The 25,348-nt window shown below is 47.6% G+C and overlaps 1 protein-coding gene across 6 annotated transcripts in view; it reads left to right on the top strand.

Moving 5' to 3' along the window:
• YEATS2 (YEATS domain containing 2) overlaps nt 1-25,348 on the top strand; it is a 300,282-nt gene that overhangs the window by 228,902 nt on the left and 46,032 nt on the right. For all 6 annotated transcript variants that reach the window (XM_063915696.1, XM_063915693.1, XM_063915695.1 and 3 more), the window contains 2 exons: nt 4,249-4,422; nt 21,575-21,767. In XM_063915696.1, coding sequence (XP_063771766.1) covers nt 4,249-4,422; nt 21,575-21,767 — 367 coding nt within the window. The remainder of the gene's footprint in view (nt 1-4,248; nt 4,423-21,574; nt 21,768-25,348) is intronic.

Here is a 25,348-nt window from a genome sequence, read left to right as displayed (position 1 = left end):
CGTCCTGAAGCCATCCTGGGTATCGGTTCATCAGTGCATTCGCCTTCTGGGGAAGATGGTGGCCTCTTACGAGGCTCTACAGTATGGAAGGTTTCATGCTCAGTCCTTCCAACTGGATCTCCTGAACAAGTGGTTGGGATCTCATCTACACACGCACCTGAGAATACATCTGTCGCTAAAGGCCAGGATTTCACTCCTCTGGTGGCTGCAACTTCCTCACCTTCTGGGGGGCCGCAGGTTCGGGATTCAGGACTGGATCCTTCTAACCACGGATGCAAGTCTCCGGGGCTAGGGTGCAGTCACTCAGGGGGAAACCCTCCAAGGAAGGTGGTCAAGCCTGGAATCCAGCCTTCCAATAAACATTATGGAACTAAGAGCCGTCTACAGCGGTCTTCTCCAAGCGGCACATCTTCTGCGAGATCGAGCCATTCAAGTGCAGTCGAACAATGTAACGACGGTGGCCTACACCGACAGGGTGGAACAAAGAGCAGAGCTGCAGTGTCAGAGGTAACAAGAATAATCCTCTGGCCAGAAAAGCACACGTTGGCGCTGTCAGCAATCTTCATTCCGGGAGTAGACTTCCTTCATTCCGGGAGCAGACTTCCTCAGCAGACACGATCTCCATCCAGGAGAGTGGGATCTCCATCCGGAGGTGTTCACGGAGGTAACAGATCTGTGGAGTGTACCTCAAATAGACATGATGGCCTCTCATCTCAACAAGAAGCTTCAGAGGTATTGTTCCAGGTCAAGGGACCCACAAGCCGTGGCGCCCTCATAAGGAGAACAAGAGTTCAGGCAATCCTCATTGTTCCAGACTGGCCAAGAAGGGCTTGGTTCTTCAGATCTTCTGGATCTACTACTGGAAGAGCCGAGGCCTCTTCCTCTTCTGGAGGACCTGCTGCAGCAGGGGCCGTTAGCTTATCAAGACTTACCGCGGCTACATTTGACGGCATGGAGGTTGAACACCAGATATTAGCTCGGAAGGGCATTCCGAACAAGGTTGTTTACCCTGGTACAGGCTAGGAAAGGAGTAACGTCTAAACATTACCATCGTATTTGGGGGAAAAAAATGTATCTTGGTGTGAGTCCAAGAAGTTTCCTATGGTGGAGTTTCAACTGGGACGGTATCTCCTCTTCCTGCAAGCAGGTGTGGATATGGGCCTGAGGTTGGGATCCGTAAAGGTCCATATTTCGGCCCTATCCATTTTCTTCCAGAAACAATTGGCTTCGCTCCCTGAGGTTCAGACTTTCTTGAAAGGGGTTCTGCACATCCAGCCTCCCTTTGTGCCACCTACAGCGCCCTGGGATCTTAACGTGGTGTTACAGTTCTTCCAATCGAATTGGTTCGAACCTCTACCGTAGGACCACGAGGTTCGTCGAAGGCGGTCACTTTGTTGGCCTTAGCTTCTGCTAGACGTGTCTCGGAGTTGGGTGGCTTTTTCTTGTAAGAGCCCCTACTTGATTTTCCATGAAGATGGAGCTGAGCTCCGGACACGTCTGCAGTCCTTCCGAAGGTTGTGTCGGCATTTCATATCAACCAACCTACTGTGGTGCCAGTTGCTACTGGCTCCTCAGTTTCATCAAAGTCCTTCGATGTTGTAAGGGCTCTGAAAATCTATGTGAAGAGGACTGCTCATCACAGAAAATCGGACTCTCTGTGAACCTGATCCAGCGAGAAATAGTCTGCTTAGAAGCAGGACACCCTTAGAGTGTTCTAAGACAATCCCAGATATCGGTGCATCTATGCATTCACCTTCTGGGGAAAATGGTGGCAGCTTACGAGGCACTGCAGTACGGAAAGTTTCACGCAAGGCCCTTCCAGCTGGATCTGTTGGACAAATGGTCTGGATCTTCACATGCCCCATAGGATCCGTCTGTCACCAAAAGCCAGGATTTCTCTTCTGTGGTGGCTTCAGACTTCTCACCTGGCCGGAGGTTCGGGATTCAAAATTGGATTCTGCTTACCACAGATGCAAGCCTCAGAGGTTGGGGAGCAGTCACCCAGGGGGAACCGTTCCAAGGAAGATGGTTAAGTCAGGAAGCCATTCTTCCAATCAACATTCTGGAACGAAGGGCCATATACAACGCCCTTCTACAGGCATCGCATCTTCAAGATCAAGCCATTCAGGTTCATTCGGACAATGTGACGGCAGTAATGTACATAAACCGACAGGGCGGAACGAAGACCAGAGCAGCAATATCAGAGGTAACAAGGATTCTCCTCTGGGCAGAAAGGCACGCTGTGTCGTTGTCCGCGATCTTCATGACAACTGGGAAGCCGACTTCCTCAGCAGACACGACTTCCACCCAGGAGAGTGGGGCCTTCACCCGGAGGTGTTCGGGTGCTTGACACGTCGGTGGGGAATTCCACAAATCGACATGCTGGCCTCTCATCTCAACAAGAAGCTCAAGCGGTATTGTTCCAGGTCGAGGGACCCACAAGCAGTGGAAGTGGACGCTTTGGTGACTCCATGGGTCTACCAGATGGTGTACATGTTTCCACCACTCCCATTGATCCCAAAGATTCTCAAAATAATAAAAAGGGAAAAGGTTCATGCAATTCTCATTGCTCCGGACTGGCCAAGAAGGGCCTGGTACGTGGATCTACTGTAGATGCTCCTAGAGGACCCGTGGCCTCTACCTCTTCGCGAGGACCTTCTCCAACAGGTGCCGTTCGTGTATCAAGACTTACCGTGGCTACGTTTAGATGCATGGAGGTTGAGCGTCAAATTCTAGCCCGAAAAGAGATCCCAGATAGAGTTATTCCAACCCTGATACAAGCCAGAAAGGGGGTAACGTCTAAACATTACCACCGTATTTGGAAAAAATACGTCTCGGTGTAAGAACAGGAAATTTCCTGCAGTGGAATTTCAACTGGGACGTTTACTTCTTTTTCTGCAGTCAGGTGTGGATGTGGGCCTACGTTTGGGCTCCATAAAAGTACAGATTTCAGCCTTAACCATTTTCTTCCAGAAACAATTGGCTTCTCTCCCTGAGGTTCAGACATTTTTGAAGGGGGTTCTGCACATCTAACTGCCCTTTGTGCCTCCTACGGCACCTTGGGATCTCAGCGTGGTATTGCAGTTCCTGCAATCGGAATTATTTGAGCCTTTACGGGACGTAGATGTCAAGTTTCTTACGTAGAAGTCCGTCACGCTGTTGGCCTTGGCTTCTGCGAGGCGTGTATAGGAGCTGGGGGCGTTGTCTCACAAAAAACCCTATTTGTTTTTTCATGAAGGTAGGGCTTACCCCCAGAACTCGTCAGCAATTTCTTCCAAAGGTGGTGTCTGCGTTTCAGATCAACCAACCTATTGTGGTTCCGGTGGTTACCGACACCTCTGCTACTTGTAAGTCCTTGGATGTGGTGAGGGCTATGAAAATTTATGTGAAGCGGACAGCTCGTCACAGAAAATCTGACTCGCTGTTCATGCTCTATGATTCCAATAAAATTGGGTGTTCTGCTTCAAAGCAGACAATTGCACTCTGGATCAGGCTTACTATCCAGCATGCTTATTCTACGGCAGGTTTGCCGTGTCCAAACTCTGTACAGGCCCACTCTACTAGGTTGGTGGGTTCTTCCTGGGCAGCTGCCTGGGCTGTCTCGGCTTTACAGCTCTGCCGAGCAGCTACTTGGTCAGGTTTAAACACGTTTGCTAAGTTCTTCAAGTTCAATACTTTGGCCTCTGAGACCTTCAGTTTGCTCAATCAGTTCTGCAGGAACCTCAGCACTCTTCCACCCGGTTTGGGAGCTTTGGTACATCCCCATGGTACTAAAGTGGACCCCTGTATTCTCTAGGATGTAAGAGAAAATAGGATTTGAATTGCCTACCGTTAAATCCTTTTCTCGTAGTCCGTAGAGGATACTGGGCGCCTGCCCAGTGCTTCATTTCTCCCTGCACTGTTACTTGGTTAAGTATTGTTGGTTCAGCGGTTGCTGTTCCTGGTTTAACGTTTGGTTATTGGCTTTCCTCTAGTTTGTGTGTGCTGGTTCGGAATCTCACCACTATCCTTTTATATCCTTCTCTCAAAGTATGTCCGTCTCTTCGGGCACAGTTTCCTAGACTGAGTCTGGTAGGGGGGCATAGAGGGAGGAGCCAGCCCACACTATCAAGTTCATAAAGTGCCCATGGCTCCTAGTGGACAAGTCTATACTCCATGGTACTAATGTGGACCCCAGTATCCTCTACGGACTACGAAAGAAGGATTTACCGGTAGGTAATTAAAATCCTATTTTTTGTTTCTTTCTAGGCAAACAGCAGTTCAACTGGATTGGTAAAACTGTCCGAGAATGTACTGAAGTCATTACCAGCGACATCTCAGGCACAGAAGCCTGGCACCACACTAGTAAGGGTTGCAGGTGGTGTTATAACGGCCTCCAGTACAACTCTACCATCTGTGCCTGCAAATGGACCTGCTCAACAGGTAATAACAAAGTGCCATTTTTCTCTAGGAGGGCTTTGTGTTTGATTGCCATAGGACACAACCTTGTCGGTCACTGTCAGTCGTTGCATAAATACGGATGCATTATTACTCTCTAAGCCAGGCATTCCCAACCACGGTCCTCAAGGCACACTAACAGTGCAGGTTTTAGTGATATCCAGGCTTCAGCACAGGTGACTTAATTAGTAGCTCAGTTATTTTGATTTAACCATCTGTGCTGCAGCCTGGATATCACTAAAACCTGCACTGGTAGTATTCTACATTCTTGATGCTTTTGGTCTTCATTTGAGTGAGCTAAGCCAATGCAATAGAGACACACACACACACACACACACACACAGTAGAGATATAGGGAGAGTGAACCACATGAGAGAGGTACTAAATCTGGCTAGCATCAGGTAAGACTTCACAAACTGCTCCCCTAACAATCCTGTAGGACACGAGAAACACCTTATGGATTAATCTCCTTCATGTTTTTTACTGCAAAACCTTCAGTCCTATTGAAATTTCTCATAGACTAAATATGTTAAAACATACAAAGTACACTATCTAGATCTATTCGAATGTAATAGGAATAATCAGTAAAAAAAAAAAAAGGGAATTTAATACCTACCGGTAATTCCTTTTTTCGTAGTCCGTAGTGGATACTGGGGAACTGTACTTTAGTACCATGGGTTATAGATCGTGTCCACTGGAGCCTGGCACTTTAAAACCGTTAGTGTGTGTATATGTGTGTGCTGGTTCCTCCCCTCTATGTCCCTCCTACCAGACTCAGTCTAGGAAACTGTGCCCAAGGAGACGGACATACCACAAGAGAAGAAAACAGGTACAACAGCGGTGAGGCACTAAACCAACACACAGCCATAACCCAAAAAGGAGGGCGCTAACCAAAACAGAGGATAGCAAAGCTATCCCAACAACATAAGGGGACCGCAAAAGCGGGCCAATCACTTACTCAGGTAAGCAGGAATCGAAGCACTGAGGCGGGCGCCCAGTATCCACTACGGATTACGAGAAAATGAATTACCAGTAGGTATTAAATTCCTATTTTCTCTTACGCCCTAGTGGATACTGGGGAACTGTACTTTAGTACCGTGGGGTAGTCTCAAAGCTCCCAAACGGGTGGGAGAGTGCTGAGACCCCTGTAAAACTGCCTGACAAAACTGAAAGTCATCCTTGGCCAAGGTATCGAACTGATAGAACTTAACAAAAGTGTTTGAACCAATCTTGGTGGCATCTTAAAGGACAAACGGCGAATGAGATTTCTTATGACAAGCAGTCCGTTTGACATAAATCTTCAGAGCCCTCACCACATCAAAGGACTCAGGACCAACGGAAGTGTCAGACAACACCGGAACCACAATGGGTTTATTCACATGAAAAGCTGATACCACTTTTGGTAAAATCTGAGGTCGGGTCCTGAGTTCTGCCCTGTCTTCATGAAAATCAAATAAGGGCTCTTACAGGATAAGGCCCCCAATTCAGAGACACGTCTGGCAGACGCCAATGATCGTAACATCACAGTCTACCAGGTAAGAAATTTCAACTTCACCCTATGTAAGGGTTCAAACCAGTCCGATTGAAGGAAGGACAGAACCACATTGAGATCCCACAGAGCCGTGAGAGGTACGAAGGGCGGTTGCATATGTAGAATTCCTTTTAGGAAAGTTTGTACTTCCGGCAACATGGCAACTTATTTCTGGAAATAGAGAGCGCTGAAATCTGCACTTTGATGGAACCTAAACGTAGGCCCATATCCACTCCCACTTGCAGGAAAAGTAGAAAATGACCAATTCTAAATTCCACAGGAGAAATCTTTCTACTGTCACACCAGGGAACATGCTTTTTCTAGATACGATGATAATGTTTAGACGTAACCATCTTCCTGGCCTGGACCATAGTGGAAATAACCCTGGAGGGAAGACCTTTTCTTGCTAGAATCTCTTCCAAGCCATCAAACGTAGCCGCGGTAGGTCTGGATAGACGAACGGACCTTGTTGAAGAAAATCCGCTTGAAGCGGCAGAGGCCAGGGATCCTCCAGAGCCATGGTTAGGAGGTCTGAGTACCACGCCCGTCGAGGCCAATCTGGGGCAATTAGAATTGCATGAACGCGTTCCCTCTTAGTCTTTTTAGAACCCTTGGGATCAGCGGTAGAGGAGGGAACAGGTACACAAACTGGTATTGCCCTGAGTTCCAGGATGTTTATCGGCAGAGCAGATTCTTGAATTGACCAAATCCCCTGGAACTGGCCCCCAGGGTCACAGCCCCCCAACCCCGGAGGATGGCGTCCGTTGTCAGTAGAATCCACGAGTGGATATTGAAATTCCTGCCATCTACCAGATGAGGAACTTGTAGCCACCATAATAATAGAGAAATCCGGGCTTTCGGAGATAAGGTCAATTACTGATGCATGTGAAGGTGAGACCCAACCATTTGTCCAGCAGATCCAGCTGAAATGGCCGTGCATTAAATCTGCCGTATTGGATTGCCTCGTAAGCAGCTACCATCCTGCCCAGCTAGTGGATGCAAAGATGTGTGGGTACCTTGGGAGGACGGAGCACTGAGCGGACCATAGCCTGGATAGCCAAGGCCTTGTCCATCAGAAGAAACACCTTTTGAGACACTGTATCCAGTATCATTCCCAGGAACTGAAGACGTTGGGTTGGTTCCAGGTGAGATTTCTGAAAATTTAGCACCCACCCATGATCCATAACTAGGCGAGTCGTTAGATCGATGCTGTGCAGTAGACGCTCCCTGGACATAGCCTTTATCAGGAGATCATCCAAGTATCGGACTAGGTTGACTCCCACCATGACAAGAAAAACAAAAGGATTTTCCCACGCACTCTGCCGGCTGTTAGTAATAAGAACTGTATACTATATAATAGAAAATTTAGAGCTCTTTGTTACATATATTTTGTAAAAAAATATAAGCCTCGAGGCCACTTCACGGCGGCTCTATTGCTGGAGGTCCCTAATACTAAGTATAAGTCCAGGGCGTGGACCCCACAGTCGGCTCAGGCCCAACCACCCCAGGGGCAGCACACCATTGACTCCCACCATGCGCAGTTGCAGCATTATCTTCGCCATGACTTTGGTGAAACTGGAAATGGTCGTCCAATATGGCGAACCTGAGGTAAGCCTGATGAGGGGGCCACATGGGAATGCTAGGAGAAGGATAGCAAATTCTGCTGATTAGCAGAATTTGCTATCCTTACTGAATTAGCCCCATTGTACACAACTGTAATGCAGCGCAAACCCACTGAAAAACACCTCCACACAGGCCATAGAGAGCCCCTGGAGTAACACAGATAAATGGAGACCAGCACACACAACACAGCAGCGCAGTGTGTAAAAATATGTGTATCACCATATATATGTGTAGCGGTACTACCGCTGATGTGCTCCCCCCCTGCTATGACCCCCTGGTACCAGTACAGAGTCTGTACCAGCGTGGGTCCGTGGAGGAGCAGCGTGCATGCAGCCTGTGATCCGCAGCAGCATGAAATGGCGCCTTCCCGCCTCTGGTCCCGCTCTCTGTGAAGCCCCGCCCCTGTAATGGCGCGCGGTCTCACTAAATAGTTTATACTGGCTAAATTACGGTACACAGAAAGCCTTCTGACAGCGAGCACCTGTGGACCATAAAGCCTGCTGAGTCAGTGTAGTCCGCGGCAGGCACTGCAGCTCGTGGCCCATGACTGCTGCGTGACATGCCGCCAAACCACACAGGGGACCCACTAACCGGGACCCCGCTGTTAACACTCACTGCACCTACCTGCGATCTTCGGCATCAGTTAGACAGGTGGCGGCTAGCTGCTGGCGTGGGCACACACAGTAGCTCAGTGTCCTGTCAGCTCGGATTATGAACCATTAACCCTCAGGAGGTTGGTTCGGTCCCATGAAGCAGGTAGACTGGTTGCCAACCAGTACTACCTGAAAATAAAGAACTTAAATAAAAAATAGGAAACTCTGGAGCTCCAGAGAAATGCACCTGGCTCCTTGGGCACATTTTTCTAAACTGAGTCTGGTAGGAGGGGCATAGAGGGGAGGAGCCAGCATACACACACACATACACACACTAAAGGTTTTAAAGTGCCAGGCTCCAGTGGACCCGATCTATACCTCATGGTACTAAAGTACAGTTCCCGATTATCCACTAGGAAGTAAGAGAAAATGGTTTTATTGAAAGATGTAAAATAAACCATATCAAAGCCTTATAACTTTGTATTGTTAATGTTAGAAAGCATTAAAACATGGTGGATCAAGGTTTCTAATATATAACAATGTTTCACAGGATTAATATAATAAGCAGGATGTGACCAGACGCTTCCTAGCCCTTGCTGACTGCGTCCTGCAATCCTAGTTTCAGAGTTTGAGTCACACAGGACCTTACCAGTTAAGGGATTCCCGCTCACCATCAGTAACCTCCTGTTAACTGACTCCACGCAGTGGGCGGTATGATGTTGCCAGCACCAGACTCCTTATTCCCGTGGCGCCTGGAACCATGATTCTGCTCAGGCTTCTACCACCGACACCTGAAAATCGCTTTCTGCTGTGTATGCATCGACACTGCTGTCACACCACCTGGTTGGCGTTGGCGAACCCCCACTGGTTACTGACCAGGCCTCTGAATGGTAGCTGGAAGAAGGCAGAGCTTGGAGACGCTGAGCTCGTACCAGGACAGGAGGAACACTGGACCACTTTTGGAGCGTTCCTGCTTGTCACAAGATGGAGCAGTCATTTTGAGGCAAAGATGTTTGCCTGGAAAGGGCCCTCCCTGTTGCCAGGGGATTCAGCATACAATAAGATGTTTGAAGTAAGGTGGCATACCTTTTGAGGCTTGCATGCTCAATCCTACACACCATACCACAGGGGGTAAATCCAACCTGTTCTATCCAACCAATCACTGCATGTGCATGCCTTAGACACATGCACAGTTACTATTGTCCCCTATGAAGAGTGGGGAGTGGTTACTCCCCTGTGCCTGTCCCTCCCTGGGGTTTTGGTCGCCACCCAGGAGTCGGTCTGTCTAGGGTTGGGGGACGTTTCCCACCTAAAATACTTCCAGGAATCTGCCAAGCGACCCAGCTCACTATCTCCAGTCTGAAACCGAGCTCCAGAGATGGGCAGCCCAGAACCCCCAGCAAGGTTCCCTGCCCAAAGTGTGGAGGAACTATGGAGCTCATGGCAAACATTTAGCTGGTTGTGTTGGCGGGTGGTATTCAGTATGCCGGCTGTTGGTATCCCGGCGCTCAGTGTACCGGCGCCAGAATCCCGACACCTAGCATACCGACAACGATTCTGCCTCTTGGGGGTCCACGACCCCTCTGGAGGGAGAATAAATAGAGCGGCACACAGCGAGCCAGCAAGGGGCTCATTTACGCTCGCCCAGCTGTCAACATGCCGGACGCCGGCATAACATACTACACCTGCGTTGGGTAGTCCTTCCTCTGCCTCCCCATGCTACTTTCATGTGGGAGGCCAGAGTACAAGACATTCAGTTTGCCTTGGATTCTCCCTAGCCCACCAGGACCCCAGTAAGTGCACTTTACTTTAAATTACATTTTAAACATAAATACTGCAGTCCCAGCTCAGTACTTCACTTACATTAAAATACTTTTAAAATAAACATTTTGTGCCTGGTTCCCTGCACCATGTTGCACATACATTTACACAATATTTTTAATGCATGTATTCTTTCACTGCGCACTGGGCTTCCTTGCCGGCGAGGACTGCTGGGGATCTCCCTGTACCACTGAGGCGCTGGGATCTAAACTTCCAGACCTAAACTAACGGCCTTCTGCACTTTGCCACCTCGGCACGGGGGTACAGGGAGCTGGATCTCCGAGAGCCCCGGCATGCGGCACACAACTCCTCCAAACCCCCCACCAGGAGCCAGCTAGCCTGGTCCCCCTGTGTGCGGTGCACTCAGGCAGGAACGGTTCTGGTCCCTCCACCTCTACACCAGGAGCAGGAGGTCCCGGACTCCCAGCTGCGGCACTGTGGGGGTTAACAGGCTGTCCAGCCGCAGCGGAGCTACCGGACCCCAGTGCTTGGCACTGAGCGCTGCAACTTGGGATGGCTCTCCCGTCTGCAGTGGCTTCTAACCCCCCAGTTCCCTTGGCACAGTGCACTCTGGTTAACACGTCACTTCTGCGGCCACTGGAGAGGGCTCGGGCCGCGGCAGGACAACACATATTAAAAATACATTTTAACGATACTCTTGAATATAGCACCTAGTGGCCGTCTTTTTTTTTTTTTTTTATGGCACACAATGCACCCATTGTCCTCCACATGACGGCGACGGGCAAGGAGAGTTATCTAAGTGGTTGTGGAGGGGGGGGGGGGGGGATCTCCAGCCACACAGGACAAAAAAACAGTTTGAATCAAAAAAGGTTTTCTCCTGCAGGGCCACAGGTTATCCACAGGATAACATTGGGATTGAAGTAGCGACAGCGGATTGGCACCAAACGATCAAAGCTTTAGGCCTCCCAGAATGCAATGGGCCCGTCCCTATATCCCCGCCTCCTGTCTCAGGCAATCCATCTTTTTTTTTGGTGCGGCAGGAGCCGGACCGTGGTCAATTGGCTGCTGGTTTGTCGCAGCCGTACGTTTTTGTTTCTTTTTTTTTGGGGGGGGGGGTTTTATAGTCTTACTATATTTTTTGAGCGATCTTTCTAAAAAGCGTCTTATACGTACCTTAGAAAGAGTCGCTCCAACAACTCCCCGCCAGGTTGCGATAACACCCACGTGTACAGTGCTGTTTCGGCGGGCGTCTGTAGGATGTACTAGCAAGTCCAGCAGACGTAACCAGGCCGGGGCCGGAGCACGGGAAGAAGGTAAGGCATGGGTTCTGCTTAGTAGGGGAAACGCGAGAGACACAGTTGCACTGTTTCGGGATGGAGACTACCGAACAGTCGCTGGCGCGGCTGCCACCTCTGGTGCACCAGCGCTAGGCCTCAGGGGTTCATAGGCTCCAGGGGTAGTAGGAGGCCGCGATCCGTAGGGTTGATGACGGCAGTAGGGACTAAGACGCTCCCTTGGTCGCCCCTCCCCCCGGTTATTGACCAGTTACCTCCGAGTTTCCCGCCATGAACTGAGTTCCTGCTTCCGTCTGAGATGCTGTGTATCTAAAAGGACCCAGTCGCAGCATTGGCAGCTGTATGACTGGTGCGTCAGTGTTCACTTGGGTGTCTGTGTTCACTGTAGGTTTACGGGGCGATTGTGTACACTAATAGCCTCTGGATCCACTCAGTGTTCACTAACGTATTGATCGATCCTGGAAGCGGCATGAAGTCTCCCTCTATCCCACTCCTGAGCCAGGTGATAGAGCACTAAGTCTCTATCTACCTTTGGTATGAATAGTTGGATAAGTGCCTGATACATAGGAGTCTGTAACTATTGCTGCTGTTTTCTTTCGCTGTGCGACTGAATACATTTAAACTCCTATAGAAGGTAATGCAGTAATATGTTTCTCCGACATACTTGAAATGTATCTGTAGTTGATTATGTGCTCATATTGCTTATTATACTAATGTGTAAGCTGTGACTGATTACTAGTGTGATTGCTGACTTTACTATTTTCTGTCCGTTTCTGTGTATTCCGATTCTCAATGCTGGTGCAAAGCAGTGAGGGATCAGATTGTATGTCACTTTAACAAATTTAGTGATTGCAATCACAATTTGTGTAGTTAACACTGTAAAGGTGTGTGATTTATTTGTCATGTCTAAGAGAGGCAAGGATGAGGAGGATACGCTCTCCACAGCATCACCAACACTTATGTCATGTTTGTCTTGCAAAGCTGGGTTAACCTCTCAGGATCTGGTTCAAAATGGAAATTGTTTTAGCTTTCACCAAAACCTCTTGAATAACCCAAGGCAGGTTCAGGTTGAACCCCCATGGGCTACTTTTTTCACAGACATTATCCAATATAGCTGAGCGGATAATGCCAGCTCCTATTCCAGGGAAAGGTTACCCTATTAACCCTTACATGTAACATTCCACCTGGGGGTTATCACATCCAGTACAGGAATCTGCAGCCTCTCTACAGAAACAGGCTAAAAGGCCGGTCGTAAGTAAATCACATAGACATGAAACAACATCTTCACAGTCTACACATATTTCAGATGAGGACTCGGCCGAGGATGAGAACTCATCGCACTCCAGGTCTGTATACAGAGACGAGGGGGAACGCCTCAGCTCAGTGGACATTCCTGAGCTAATTAGTGCTATGAAAGCCATCCTGTCCTTAGAAGAGGCAGTAGAGCCTTTGTTAAACTCTAAGGCACCGGTGTTTAAACGTCCCAAAATAGTTAGGACTGAGCTTCCTGGGTCAGAACAGCTGATGGAAATTATGCAAGAAACTTGGATTACACCCAGTAAGAAGTTTAGAATTCCAAGGAAATGGCATTCCCATTATCCTCTTCGCTGAGGACTGTTTAAAAAGGGAGCTGTCTCCCAAAGTAGATACGCAGTTCATCCGATTGGTGCGAAAATCTGCATTACCTCTACCTACAACATCATTAAAGATGTCACGGATTGTAAAATAAATGGTTTTCTTAGAACCATTTTCTCCTTGTCTGAGGCAATCATAAGACCAGCCATGGCTTCTGCTTGGATGGCAAAAGCAGTGGCAGCCTGGGCTGATGCATTGGAGGATGAACTTTCAATGGCATCTAAAGAGCAAAAATCCCATATTGCACATATCAAACAGGCAGCTATATTTATGGAAGAAGCAGCCTTGGATATGGGTACAATTGCCTCTCATGCATCAGCCCCAGCAGTAGCAGCTCGCAGAGCAGTTTGGCTACATACATGTAAAGCTGACTCAATCTAAGACGGTCCTGGAGTTTTTGCCTTTTACTGAGATATTCTTTTTGGTAAACAATTAAACAGTATTTTGGAGTCAGAAGCAGACTTCAAGAAAGTGAAGTTTCCCACACACATAAATCCAAGCCTAGATTTCCAGTTTTTTTTGGCCCTTTCAGACTCGAGGAAAAGCAGAAGGAAAGGGTTATGGCAAACAGTCTCTGACAGGTCTGGTAAGACTAAAGTACATTGGACTACCAAATCAGAAGATAAACCCTCAGCCTGATGGTGCGGACCTCCACCTGGCTTCTTCCGATCTGGCAGCAGTCTACCACAGATACCTGGGTGCAAGAAGCGGTATCTCACGGTTATGCGTTTGCTTTCAAGAAACACTCTCCTCGAAAGGTTTTTTTTATACCAGCCCATCTTCCGTGGAATCGAAGGCCAGGGCTTTGCAAGAGGCATTTCAGTCTGGAGTGATAATTCCAGTTCTTCCTGCACAACAAGAACAAGGTTTTTATTCCAACCTGTTTCTAGTCCAGAAGCCAAATGGGTCACTCCGGCCCATACTCAATCTCAAAGTGCTGAACAAGTATATGTGGGTGCCTCAGTTTCATATGGAGACTTTATGTTCCATTATTTTGGCCTTGGAGCCAGAGGATTTTATGGTATCCCTGGATAACCAGGATGCTTTCCTTCATGTTCCTATAGCACTGTCCCATCAGCGCTATCTCAAGTTTGCTATCCTCCAGCAACAGTTTCAGGTCCTACCATTTGGACTGGCCACAGCTCCCAGAGTGCTCACCAAAACTATGGTGGTAATGGCATCTTATCTCCGTCCATAAGCCGATATAATTAACATTAAAGTAAAAAAATTATTCACCCTTAGTTTTGGCTTGAAAGTATCAACTTGGTGTATTCCAACATCCAATAAATCGAATCTAAAAAATAAGTGTTTCTCTTGCCCCACAAACTCTCACAGTAACGTGGGTTAGAGAAACACAAAATTAAGCAAATATAGGGGGTCGTTCCAAGTTGATCGCTTGCTAGCAGTTTTTAGCAGCCGTGCAAACGCTATGCCGCCGCCCACTGGGGAGTGTATTTTAGCTTAGCAGAAGTGCGAACGCATGTGCAGCCGAGCTCTGCAAAAATAGTTTGTGCAGTTTCTGAGTAGCTCTGAACCTACTCAGCGCTTGCGATCACTTCAGCCTATTTGTGTCGATTTGACGTTGTACACCCACCCAGCGAACGCCCAGCCACGCCTGCGTTTTTTTAGACACGCCTGCGTTTTTGCAAACACTCCCTGAAAACGGTCAGTTGACACCCAGAAATGCCCCTTTTCGGTCAATCTTCTTGCGGCCGTCAGTGCGAAGGAAAACTTCGCTAGAACCTGAGCACAATCACAAAGAGCTTTGTACCCGTACATCGTGCGTGCACATTGCGGCCCACGCGCATAAATGCCATTTTTTCACCTGATCGCTGTGCTGCGAAAATCAGCAACGAGCGATCAACTCGGAATGACCCCCATAGTGTAGTAATTTTTTACAACATCAATTTAAGATTACAAATTCGCACTTACAAAGGTAAGGCGATAATCAGCATGTATAGAAGCATCCAAATAGGCAAACTGCTCCCAGTTGGTAAACTCCTTCTACTTCTTAGATCTTAGCCCAACGCCGACATAAGAAGATATAAACCTCTAATCCCTGGACACTTTGCAGTGTACCCAAGTTTAAGAGGGATAAAAAGATAATAGTGCAGCAGTTCTTAAAAACATAACAAGTTTTAATACTAATTGCACTTACAAGAAAACCCAAAAAAACAGCATAGTAAAATACTCCATTCGTGGCAAAACAGCAGACAACAACAGTCACCTTCCCAGATGGAACAAAGTGGGAGAAAAGATGGTGAAGTCCGGAATTTCAACCCCAGAGACAGGATCTCCTGGTGTCCGTTTTTTTTGCATGGATTCATACACATGTATAGTCCCGCTTAACGCGTTTCAGACTGTAATGGTCCTTTCTCAGAAGCATCTGGGGGGGTAATATTACCATGGGTCATTGAATTCCCACCTTACAGTTGTCCATACAATTTTATGTCCCATTATAGAGGATCCTGATTGGTTCTTCTCTAGGAGCTGTGTTTACTGTAAAGGACAGAAATGTCAGATGTTTGTGCTATGGAACTGCAGTTTTTTTCACCCAGCAGAAGCACTCACACCTGTATATTTGATCTTCTTAGATGTTTGTGCTATGGACCCGCAGTTTTTTCACCATACAAAAACAATGTTATGTTTTTCTACTTGTATATGTTTATTCTGTTGAATTTCTTTTAATTGAGTTGTATTCTTTCTCCTTCATTCATGGTGACATTGAATTACTAATGTAGGAGTATTTCCTTTTTCGTCCACTAGGGGGCACAGGAGTGTTAACGCTGGGTATAGGGCTGGCTGGGAGCAGGCAGGCACCAAAAGGGTTACTTTAAAGTACCCAGCAGGCCTTGCATCCCCGTCCCCTATACCCCGCCGCCAGGCCCGCCTGTTTTTTTCTTTTGGTGCAGTAAGGAGCGGGCACCAGTCTTTTCTAGTGAGCTTTTAAGCTCACTTGGTTACATCTTTTTTTTTTTTTTCTTCAAGATCAGCGTTTCAGTGCTGTGCAGCAGAGTGGTATGCTGGCGCACTAAGCGCCCAGCATGCCCACTCCATTACCCGGATCCCACTGGTGGCAGTGCCGCTAAATGGACTGGGCACTTCCACCTTGGGGACCACTGGTGGCTTCAGGCAGCCCCCCGCAGCCGGGACCGGAGGGTAAGTTAGGGAGGCAGCGGGAGGACAGATGAGTGGAGGCGCGGGTGAAACCGCACCTGTTTCCCACTAGACCACCAGGGCATCAGCCGCAGGGCAGGTGGGCAACGTCCCTGGGGTTCATCTGAGGGATAGGGTGCCTAGCCTGCAGCCCCTTCCCCGACACAGGGCTCACCAGTAGCAAGGCTCAAGGTCAGTCCCTGGGCAGTCTCTCCTCCCTCCTTACACAGTCCCTCCCTAAAAACGCTCGGCAGCCATTTTGGGCTCACATGCTGGCTGGGAGTTGCTGAGTAAGGAGGGTCTGGCCACTGTCTCCCTTGTTCCCCGCTTCTGTAGCCGAGTCCAGTCAACAATTTCTCCTGCCTGTGGCTTCCTCACAGCTCAGTTGAGTACCTTGGCCCTTATTGTCTTTCTGGCATTGTGTGTGTGTGTCTGTAACACCACTGTTAAGTAATTGGTCTCACTTCCCTTAGACACTCTTCAGGGACTGGTTTGTACACGTTTAACATTTATTGCTGTATTATATTTTACTGTACCCTGTTTGTATTTTTAATATGACTTCCAGGGGCAAGAATGTTGTTACACCAGAACCACCAACTTGCACAGTATGTTGTAATATTCTGTCTTCACAGGATTCTTTAGACACCGGTCGTTGCAGGGCGTGCATGGGCGTCCCTCCATGCGAGGACCCCCCTCCTGCACCTGTGTCACAGGAGCCAGTTGGGGCAACTACGCTGACACAGGTTATGACGCAACTCGTGGATCGGTTGGCTATGCCGCCAGTGGGCCCACAAGTTGCAGCGCTTCCGGTACAGTAGTTCCAGGTCAATCTTATCCTATTCCTCCCCACCAGGTGGAACCATCATGGATTACTAAATTGACTCAGTCGGTCCAGGGCCTGTCATAGGTTTCGGCTTCCATGCAGCAGCTTCTGGGCAGAGAAAAGCCTCCCATACTTCTAGTGGAACTGCTATTCCTCTGTCAGAAGGGGGTTCGGACTCAGAGTCGCCCAAGTCGAGCCAGAAAAGTAGGTCGGCAGACTCTGATCTGGATCAAATAGCTCAGACTGGTCCTTGATATTGAACATGAAGATCCGGCTCCAACTTCCAAAACGCCTATTTTCAAGAAAACTAAAGGATTCTTCATAGTTTCCCTCCTCAGTGCAGCTAGGGGACTTGCTAGAGGCGGCTTGGGCTAAACCTGATAAACGGTTTCTGCTCTCTAAGAGGTTGGGGTCTTTTTTATCCTTTCCCCCACCCCCCTGTAGACGCATATGTAGCACGTCTCGTGAGATCCTCGGTTCTGCCGATTCCGGACACCACCTCCCTTAAGGACTCCACCGATCGCAAATTAGATACTTTTCTGAAGGCGGCCTACACTCACACAGGAGCAATAACTAGACCGGCTTTAGCTTCGGCATGGGTAATTAAAGTAATCTCGTGCTGGACAGACCAGCTTCAACAAGGCCTCTCCTCTAATGTGAGTAGGAAGCACTTTTTGGGAATCATTGGGAATATCCAGAAGGCAAATACTTACCTGGCGGAAGCGGCTCTGGATACGGCCACCGTTACGTCTAAGGTTTCGGCTTCCACTGTGGCGGCCAGACGGTCATTATGGCTGCGTTCCTGGAGAGTGGACGCTCTTCCAAGACAGCTCTAGAAGCTTTACCTTAAGCAGCGGATACCCTTTTTGGACAAGAACTCAACATTGTTACATCACTGGCTACTGTTAAAACGGCTTTTCTGCCGTTGGCTACACTGGCTAAACCTAAAACTTCCTTTCGTCCCTTTTGGGGGCAGGGAAGAGCTAAGGGACAAACTTCTACTAGATACCAATCCCAAGCTAAGAATACTAAGTCTTGCGAGCAGCCTTGGGCTACCAGACACCTGACCACCAAGCCAGCCGATAAACCTGCAGTGTGACAGGCGGCCACCCCTCTTGGGTATCCCAGAGTGGGGGGCCGACTGCTGTCTTTTTTTGCTCCACAGTGGTGGAACGTTAGAAGGGACGCCTGGGTCAGAGACGTAGTCACTCACAGATACGCCTTGACATTCTGGCGTCGTCCTCCAAGAATGTTCTTCACCACGGAGTTTCCAAGGGATCCCGGAGATGCAGTGGCTCTACAAGAGTCAGTCAGCTCCCTCCTCGCCTCTACACATCACTTTTTCTAGTTCCAAAGCCTATATTCAGCCTCAAACGGTTAAACCAATTTCTATGAGTTCCCAAGTTCAGAATGGAATCCCTCAGGACAATAATTCTTGCACTGCAACCAGGGGACTTTATGGCATCACTGGACATCCAGGATGCATATTTGCATATCCCAATCCGTCCAAGTCATCAACTGTTTCTTCATTTTGCAGTCAAAACTAACCATTTTCCATTCCGCACCCTACCCTTTGGACTTTCCATGGCTCCAGGAGTCTTTACCAAAGTTATGGCAGTGACGGCATCTTACCTCAGACGCAAAGGTGTTCGAATTCATCTATATCTGGACAACCTCCTGCTTCTGGGTCATTCGCAAGAGGAGCTCGCATTTCACTGTCAGCTGACAGTGGACTTTTTGCAGTCTCATGGCTGGAAATAAACTGGAAGAAATCTTCTCTAACGCCCTCTCAAACAATCCTGCATTTAGGAGCGCTTCTAGATTCCAGTGTGCAGCGAGTGTTTCTCCCCCAGGACAAGATCACAGTCATTCAGTCCAGAAACCGAATGCTACTACTTCATCGCACGGATTCCATACATGCTTTTATGAGATTACTGGCCTCGATGGTGGTAGCGTTGGATATGTTAGAGTACGCCCAATTGCACTCGTGTCCTCGACAACTGGAAGTTCTTAGGAAATGGGACGGGTCTCCTCTCCTCATATGGTCACAGACCATAGTTCTCACTCCGGAGGTTCGGTTCTCACTCCGGAGGTTCGACTGTCTTTAACTTGGTGGCTCCTCCAATCCAATCTCAACAAGGGATGCCCCTTTTGGATTCAAGACTGGACTGTGGTTACAGTGGATGCCAGTTTTCGGGGATGGGGAGCAGTCTTGGAAATACATACGTTCCAAGGCCGTTGGACTCTTGAGGAAAGCAAACATCCCATCAATGTACTAGAATTGAGGGCAATCCTGAATGCTCTTCATGCAGCTCCGCGGATTCTGCGTGGTCATCCTGTAAAAGTCCAGTTGGACAGTGTGACAGCGGTCGCATATATCAACCACCAGGGTGGCACTCGCAGTGGAGGAGCTATGCGAGAGGTATCCAGGATCTCCTTGTGGGTGGAAAGAAATCTACCTGCATTGTTGGCGGCATTAATACCAGGGGTGCTCAACTGGAAAGCGTACTTCCTAAGTTTGCAAGACATTCACTCAGGGGAGTGGATATTACATCCGGAGGTGTTCGACCAGTTGGTAACCCGATGGGGGATGCCAGACATAGATCTCATGGCGTCCCGCCACAACAACCAAGTCAGAAAATTTGGCTCACGCACAAGGGATCCATAAGGCTCATTGGCCTTTCAGCCTAGTGTACGTCTTTCCACCGATTTCCCTGATTCTCGGGTTACTCTAGAAGTTCAAACAGGAAGGTGATGATTCCAGATTGGCCATGTCACCCATGGTATACGGACTTGCTCAATTTGTCCATCGACAGTCTATGGCGTCTTCCTCTACGTCAAAACCTTCTGTCACAGGGGCCCTGTGTGCATCCTCATCCAGACCGTCTAGCTTTAACGGTGTTGCTCTTGAGACATCCATCCTGAGGATGAAAGGATTTTCCAACCAGGTCATCAAAACTATGCTTAAGGCAAGGAAGTCGTCCTCTGCTAGAGTCTGCCATCACATTTGGAGGACTTATTTCTCCTGGTGCGCGGGAAAGCAATACAACCCACACTCTTTCAGATTGCCTCGGCTGTTTGCTTTTCTGCAGTCCGACCTAGGCCTTCGTTTATTATCCTTGAAGGTTCAAGTTTCAGCTTTGTCTGTACTCTTTCAGAATCAACTGGCGGTTAACCTGGAGGTAAGGACTTTCCTCCAGGGGGTACTTCATGTTCAGCCGCCGTTTGTGCCTCCGGTGGAGCCTTGGGATCTTTCATTGGTATTGAAAGCTCTTCAAAGGGCTCCTTTTGAGCCCATGGACAAGACGGATCTCCGTTGGGTCACTTGGAAGACTTTATTCCCTCTGGCCATATCCTCAGCTCATCAAGTTTCGAGCCTCAATGCTTTGTCTTGGTGCTCCCCTTTCTTAGTCTTCCACTCCGACAGGGCAGTGCTCCGCACTAGGGCTGGTTTCCTGCCCAAAGTGGTTTCCAGTTTCCATATCATCAGGAGATAGTGCTACCTGTTTTGTCATCAACTTTTTCTTAGATGTTGTCGCATCTCTCCGTATCTTTGTGGAAAAGACTAGGGATATTCGGAATTCGGATTCCCTGTTCGTGGTGTTGGACGCAAATAAACGGGGATGCCCAGCGTCCAAACAAACCTTAGCTAGAATTCTTCGGTTGACTATTCACCATGCCTATGTGGTGGCGAATCTTCCTATCCCTTCGGGGTGGGGAGGAGGGGAGGAGGAGGCCCATTCCACACGAGCTTCCTTGGCAGCCTCTCATGGGACCACAGCGGAGCAGCTTTGTAAAGCGGCTACATCATAGGTCTGCAAACTCTGTCCTCATTACCCCACACAGTGCATGTTTTGCTGGTCTCCTCACAAAATCACAGGTGAAATAATTAACTCCATCTGCGGACCTTTTAAAATGTGTCTGTGAGTAATTAATACACCTGTGCACCTGCTGGGTTACCTGCAAAAACATGCACTGTGTGGGGTAATGAGTCCCGAGTTTGCAGACCTATGTGCTACATGGTCTTCTGCCCAGACATTCAACAAATTCTATGTGTTTTACACCTTCGAGTCGGACGACGTGGTCTTCGGACGAAGGGTCACTGGCGCAGTCCAAGAGCGTCCCCGCTCGAGTGGGGACAGCTTTAGGATGTCCCAGCGTTAGCACTTCTGTGCCCCCTAGTGGATGAAGAAGGAAAATAGGATTTATGTCTTACCTGGTAAATCCTTTTCTTTGAGTCCTTAGGGGGCACAGGACGCCCTCCCTGACGCACCTCTCCTGTGGGATTGAATTCCTGTGTAGGTGGTGTGCGACCTTACGGCTTCACGGTGGCCTTCTGTGTGTGAGGGGTCTGTGACTTTCTTCCTCTGTATGCCGCTCCTGCCTTTGGCTTGCTAACAAAACTGGCGGGGTATAGGGGACTGGGAGGCAAGGCTCACTAGGTACTTTAAAGTAACCCTTTTGGTGCCTGCCTGCTCCCAACCAGCTCTATACCCAGTGTTGGCACTCCTGTGCCCCCTACGGACTCGAAGAAAATAATTTACCAAGTAAGACATAAATCCTATTTTTTTTATTTTTTTTTTAAATTGCAGATGAAAACTCTGGCTCCTACACCCTCCATCCCCCAGTTTGGTTACCGCTGCCCTACCATTTTGAAATGTGTCTCTTTACCTTTACACCGCTTCTTTGTTCTATACAGGTGGCAGAAGGGACCAGCATCTCTGCATCCTCTGCTGCATCATCAAGTAAAGGTTATGTCCAGCAACACACTGCTACGCCTAGCACCAGCCATGTGAAATCCCTGGGGAGCAGTAAATGCAGCTCGTTATCTGCATCGGCCCTGTCATCAAGAGTCACAGTGAGCCCAGCTCCTAGCAGCACTATACTAGCAGGTACTGATAGTGCACTTTACTCTGTTACATCGCTCTTCTGACACAGTGTTGTCTGTCGATGTCGGTATAGTGTTTCTCAGCAATATAATATGATTTATAGCAGATCATGGTGTGCCATAGTCCCTTATACAAAGAACACTGTCTTTGTCAGGTGGTCCTTTGGCTGATTTTATGAGAACATAAATAAGTATTTTTGTCTGAAATTGTTTTGGCTTTTTGCTGTGGTTTTCTCTTCTACGTTACACTTAAGAAAATAAATATAGTAAAATAGCAAAGGTTGCATTCAGGGAATTAGTCCCTCTGCTGCAACCACAAAGTTAGATAACCGCAGCAATATACTATAGACATTGCTTGTCTTTTTTAAATACCATTGAGAAATACTTTAGATTAACACAGCCTCCTACTGTACATTTACATTGACAAAAGCAGAACACTTCATTACATACATTCAACGTTTTTTTTAAAGGGACATTCACTTACGAGGCATTGTTTTGCCTTGTAAGTGTTTGCCCCTTTAAAAAAATTGTCCGGCATCCCGCCCCTCCAGCGATCTCCGACAACATAACATCCCGCTGCTTGTATCTAGAAGGCCAATAACATTATACTATGTGCTTGCTCTTTAAATGCAGGCTGTTAAAAATAGATTTTATACTGCAGTCCGGGGGAGAAATTAGAGCACATGCAGTATCCAAGAGAATGTGGCTCACCCACATACTGTACCAGAGCAACCTGGATCAGGAGTTAGATGCACTAGTCAGTAATGAGCTGGGTCAGTACCACAGGGAATAATCAGCTGAGCCAGGGCAGTTTCCGAAAAGTTACTGCAGCCTGAACACAAGTACCCACCAGGGAGATGCAGTGCTTAATAACTGTGGCAGAGAGTGTTATATAGAACCATAGGCTTCAGGAGCACAGCTGCAGGCTTTAACCTATAACAGTGCTCCTGCTAGGATGAGAAGAGGATCTTACTCGGCTTGGTACTGCATATTCTATTGGTTACGTCCCTCATTCTTGTTACCTAATTGTCACTCTCTCAGTACAAGGTCACTCGCACTTTCGTAACAATATCACTTTCCTGTTATATAATAAGCGTCTTAAGCGAGTATTGATCATGGACTGGAACATTTTGTGTAGTTTGTGGAGGTTGCACAATCCCATAATTGGTTTGTAAGACAGTGTGCGTTCCATTGGAATATCTAAGAAAATGGTTAGCTTCCCCTATTGAAAAGATGTATACTGGGACCTGCGTATAGGGCATAAAAGAAAGGCAACAACTGTATTTCCTAGTTTATTTAATGTGCTGGATATGCAGCCTGTTAATTTGCTTGGAAACTGTAAATTTGCATGTACCTCATGAATATTAATCAATGCCTCAGTGATGTCACTGGCTCCTAGCTGCATACTGGCATATGCAGTGCATGTCTCCGCCAAAACCATGTGCACTGCAGGGGAGGCAGATATAACATGTGCAGAGAGAGTTAGATTTGGGTGGGTTATTTTATTTTCTGTGCAGGGTAAATACTGGCTGCTTTATTTTTACACTGCAAATTAGATTGCAGATTGAACTCACCACACCCAAATCTAACTCTCTCTGCACATGTTATATCTGCCTCCCCTGCAGTGCACATGGTTTTGCCCAACTGCTAAAAAAAATCCTGCTGTGATCTACTTGGAATTACCCCCTATGTGCTTACATGCAACAATGTCCCATGTTATAGTGCAGCAGGGCATGGATGTACACATAGTGAATGTACGGGTTAATTGCAGATGTGGCCTCAATACACCATGCAGCGTGAGTGCACTGCTTTTTTGCATGTGTTTCATCTGAATGTGTGCTATAATTGCGATGCGACAAAACCGCTTTGCAAGACTGCACTCAGTAATTTGTTATGCGACACTTGTATATCTGTGTGTGACGGAGTATGCATATGATGCACAACAGAACTTGGCATGAAAAAAGGCCACGGGTACTGCATCTTGGCACTTCATATAGCGTATTAAGGTCTTTCAGTAGGTTGAAATATTTACATAGGGACCTCGACAAACATAGACCTACAAAATTACCTAATTATATTTCACGTATGCTTAAAAAAGGTGTCCCATTCATTGCACCACATTAATCCCTCACCACCAAACTCCTTTTGGGGGCCACATAGACCTCGTGACAGACGCAGCAGATTAAAGCTGTAACAGGTATCTCTTTTGGGGCTATTTTCTGCTACGCTAAGAATAGTATCTTAGAGAGACACTAGCTCTGGAGAATTTTACAACTGCCTACAGCAAAATAATATGGGAAACACTGATTGCCCTTAAGTACGACTACTGCTAAGGTGACACAGTGGACAGGGACTCGCGCTTTACTGCTTAACAAAGAAGCAGCAATATTTGGGACACCCTGCATTGTGCTACACATTATAAAATATGGGAGCAACTCCTTAACAATTATTTTAATTGAGAGCCCCCCCTCTCTTTTTCCCAGACAGATAGCATTATTTTTTGTCATGCTCAAACAACTTTTAAAGGGTTAATTATTAAAAGTTTTAAATTAAACGCCTATAATTACAAAAGTGTGCCACACACAGAAAGCCTTCCTTGGCGAGACCCAGTCTTTCCAACCCTCTACCCACTTCATATACAGAGTCAGAGACTCAGCCGCACACAGATATACAAGTGTCGCATATGAAGTTTCCCAGTGCAGTGGTGTGAGGTGGTTTTACATTGTGATTAAAACGCACATTCGGGTGGAAAAGACGCTCTGCTCAAGCTGAGCCGCATGCGACCTGGCGCAACTGTAGTAATAGTGTTACAGGTCACATCTGTCCCTCTGGAGCTACACATCTGTGAAAACACCCACTGTCAATATATTCGTGTATACCTCATTTACTCAGGTGTTGATTCATTTTGGTAGTTACCTGGATTTTGTTTTTGTTTTTCTTCTAACTATACCACTGTGTACATACACAAGTCAGCTTTATTAGATGAAGAGCAGTTAATGAGTCAGCACATAGGTGTAAAGATTTTGGCCCATGGAGCCTCCAGCATAATATTTATATCCCTGCAGTCATCTCAGAGGACTTTGGGGCAGATGTATTAACCTGGAGACTGCATAAGGAAGTGATAAACCAGTGATCTGTGCAAGGTGATAAACTGTTAATTTACATATTGGAGCTGATTGGCTGGTGTGTTTATCACCTTGCACATATCACTGGTTTATCACTTCCTTATGCCTTCTCCAGGTTAATACATCTGCCCCTAAGTTATTTAAAGGCCAGTGACGGTGGATAGCAGTGGGTTGGCACCCAATCATTTTCTGAATACCGAGAGACTGTTTTGTGCCACTAGCACAAGGCTGACACTAATAGGGCACTAAAAAACTATAGAGCCCACATCTCCCTACAGTCCCATCACCCCTCCGTTCTTTCATGCCCTGGTTTAGAGGTAGGTTGTAGACTTTTTATAGGGAAAGAGCCCTAGACTGCACACCCTAATTGCTAGTAATGAGAGGTGCTACCCTTCTGAGACCTGTGGTGCCACACACAGAACGAGTGCAGGTGCACTATTCAATTTGAATAATAATACAT

Source organism: Pseudophryne corroboree, chromosome 4 (assembly GCF_028390025.1).
Source record: "Pseudophryne corroboree isolate aPseCor3 chromosome 4, aPseCor3.hap2, whole genome shotgun sequence".
NCBI classification, from domain to species: Eukaryota; Metazoa; Chordata; class Amphibia; order Anura; family Myobatrachidae; genus Pseudophryne; species Pseudophryne corroboree.
The sequence above is the reverse complement of the archived record's forward strand: the minus strand, read 5'-3'. Positions and strand labels throughout refer to the sequence as shown.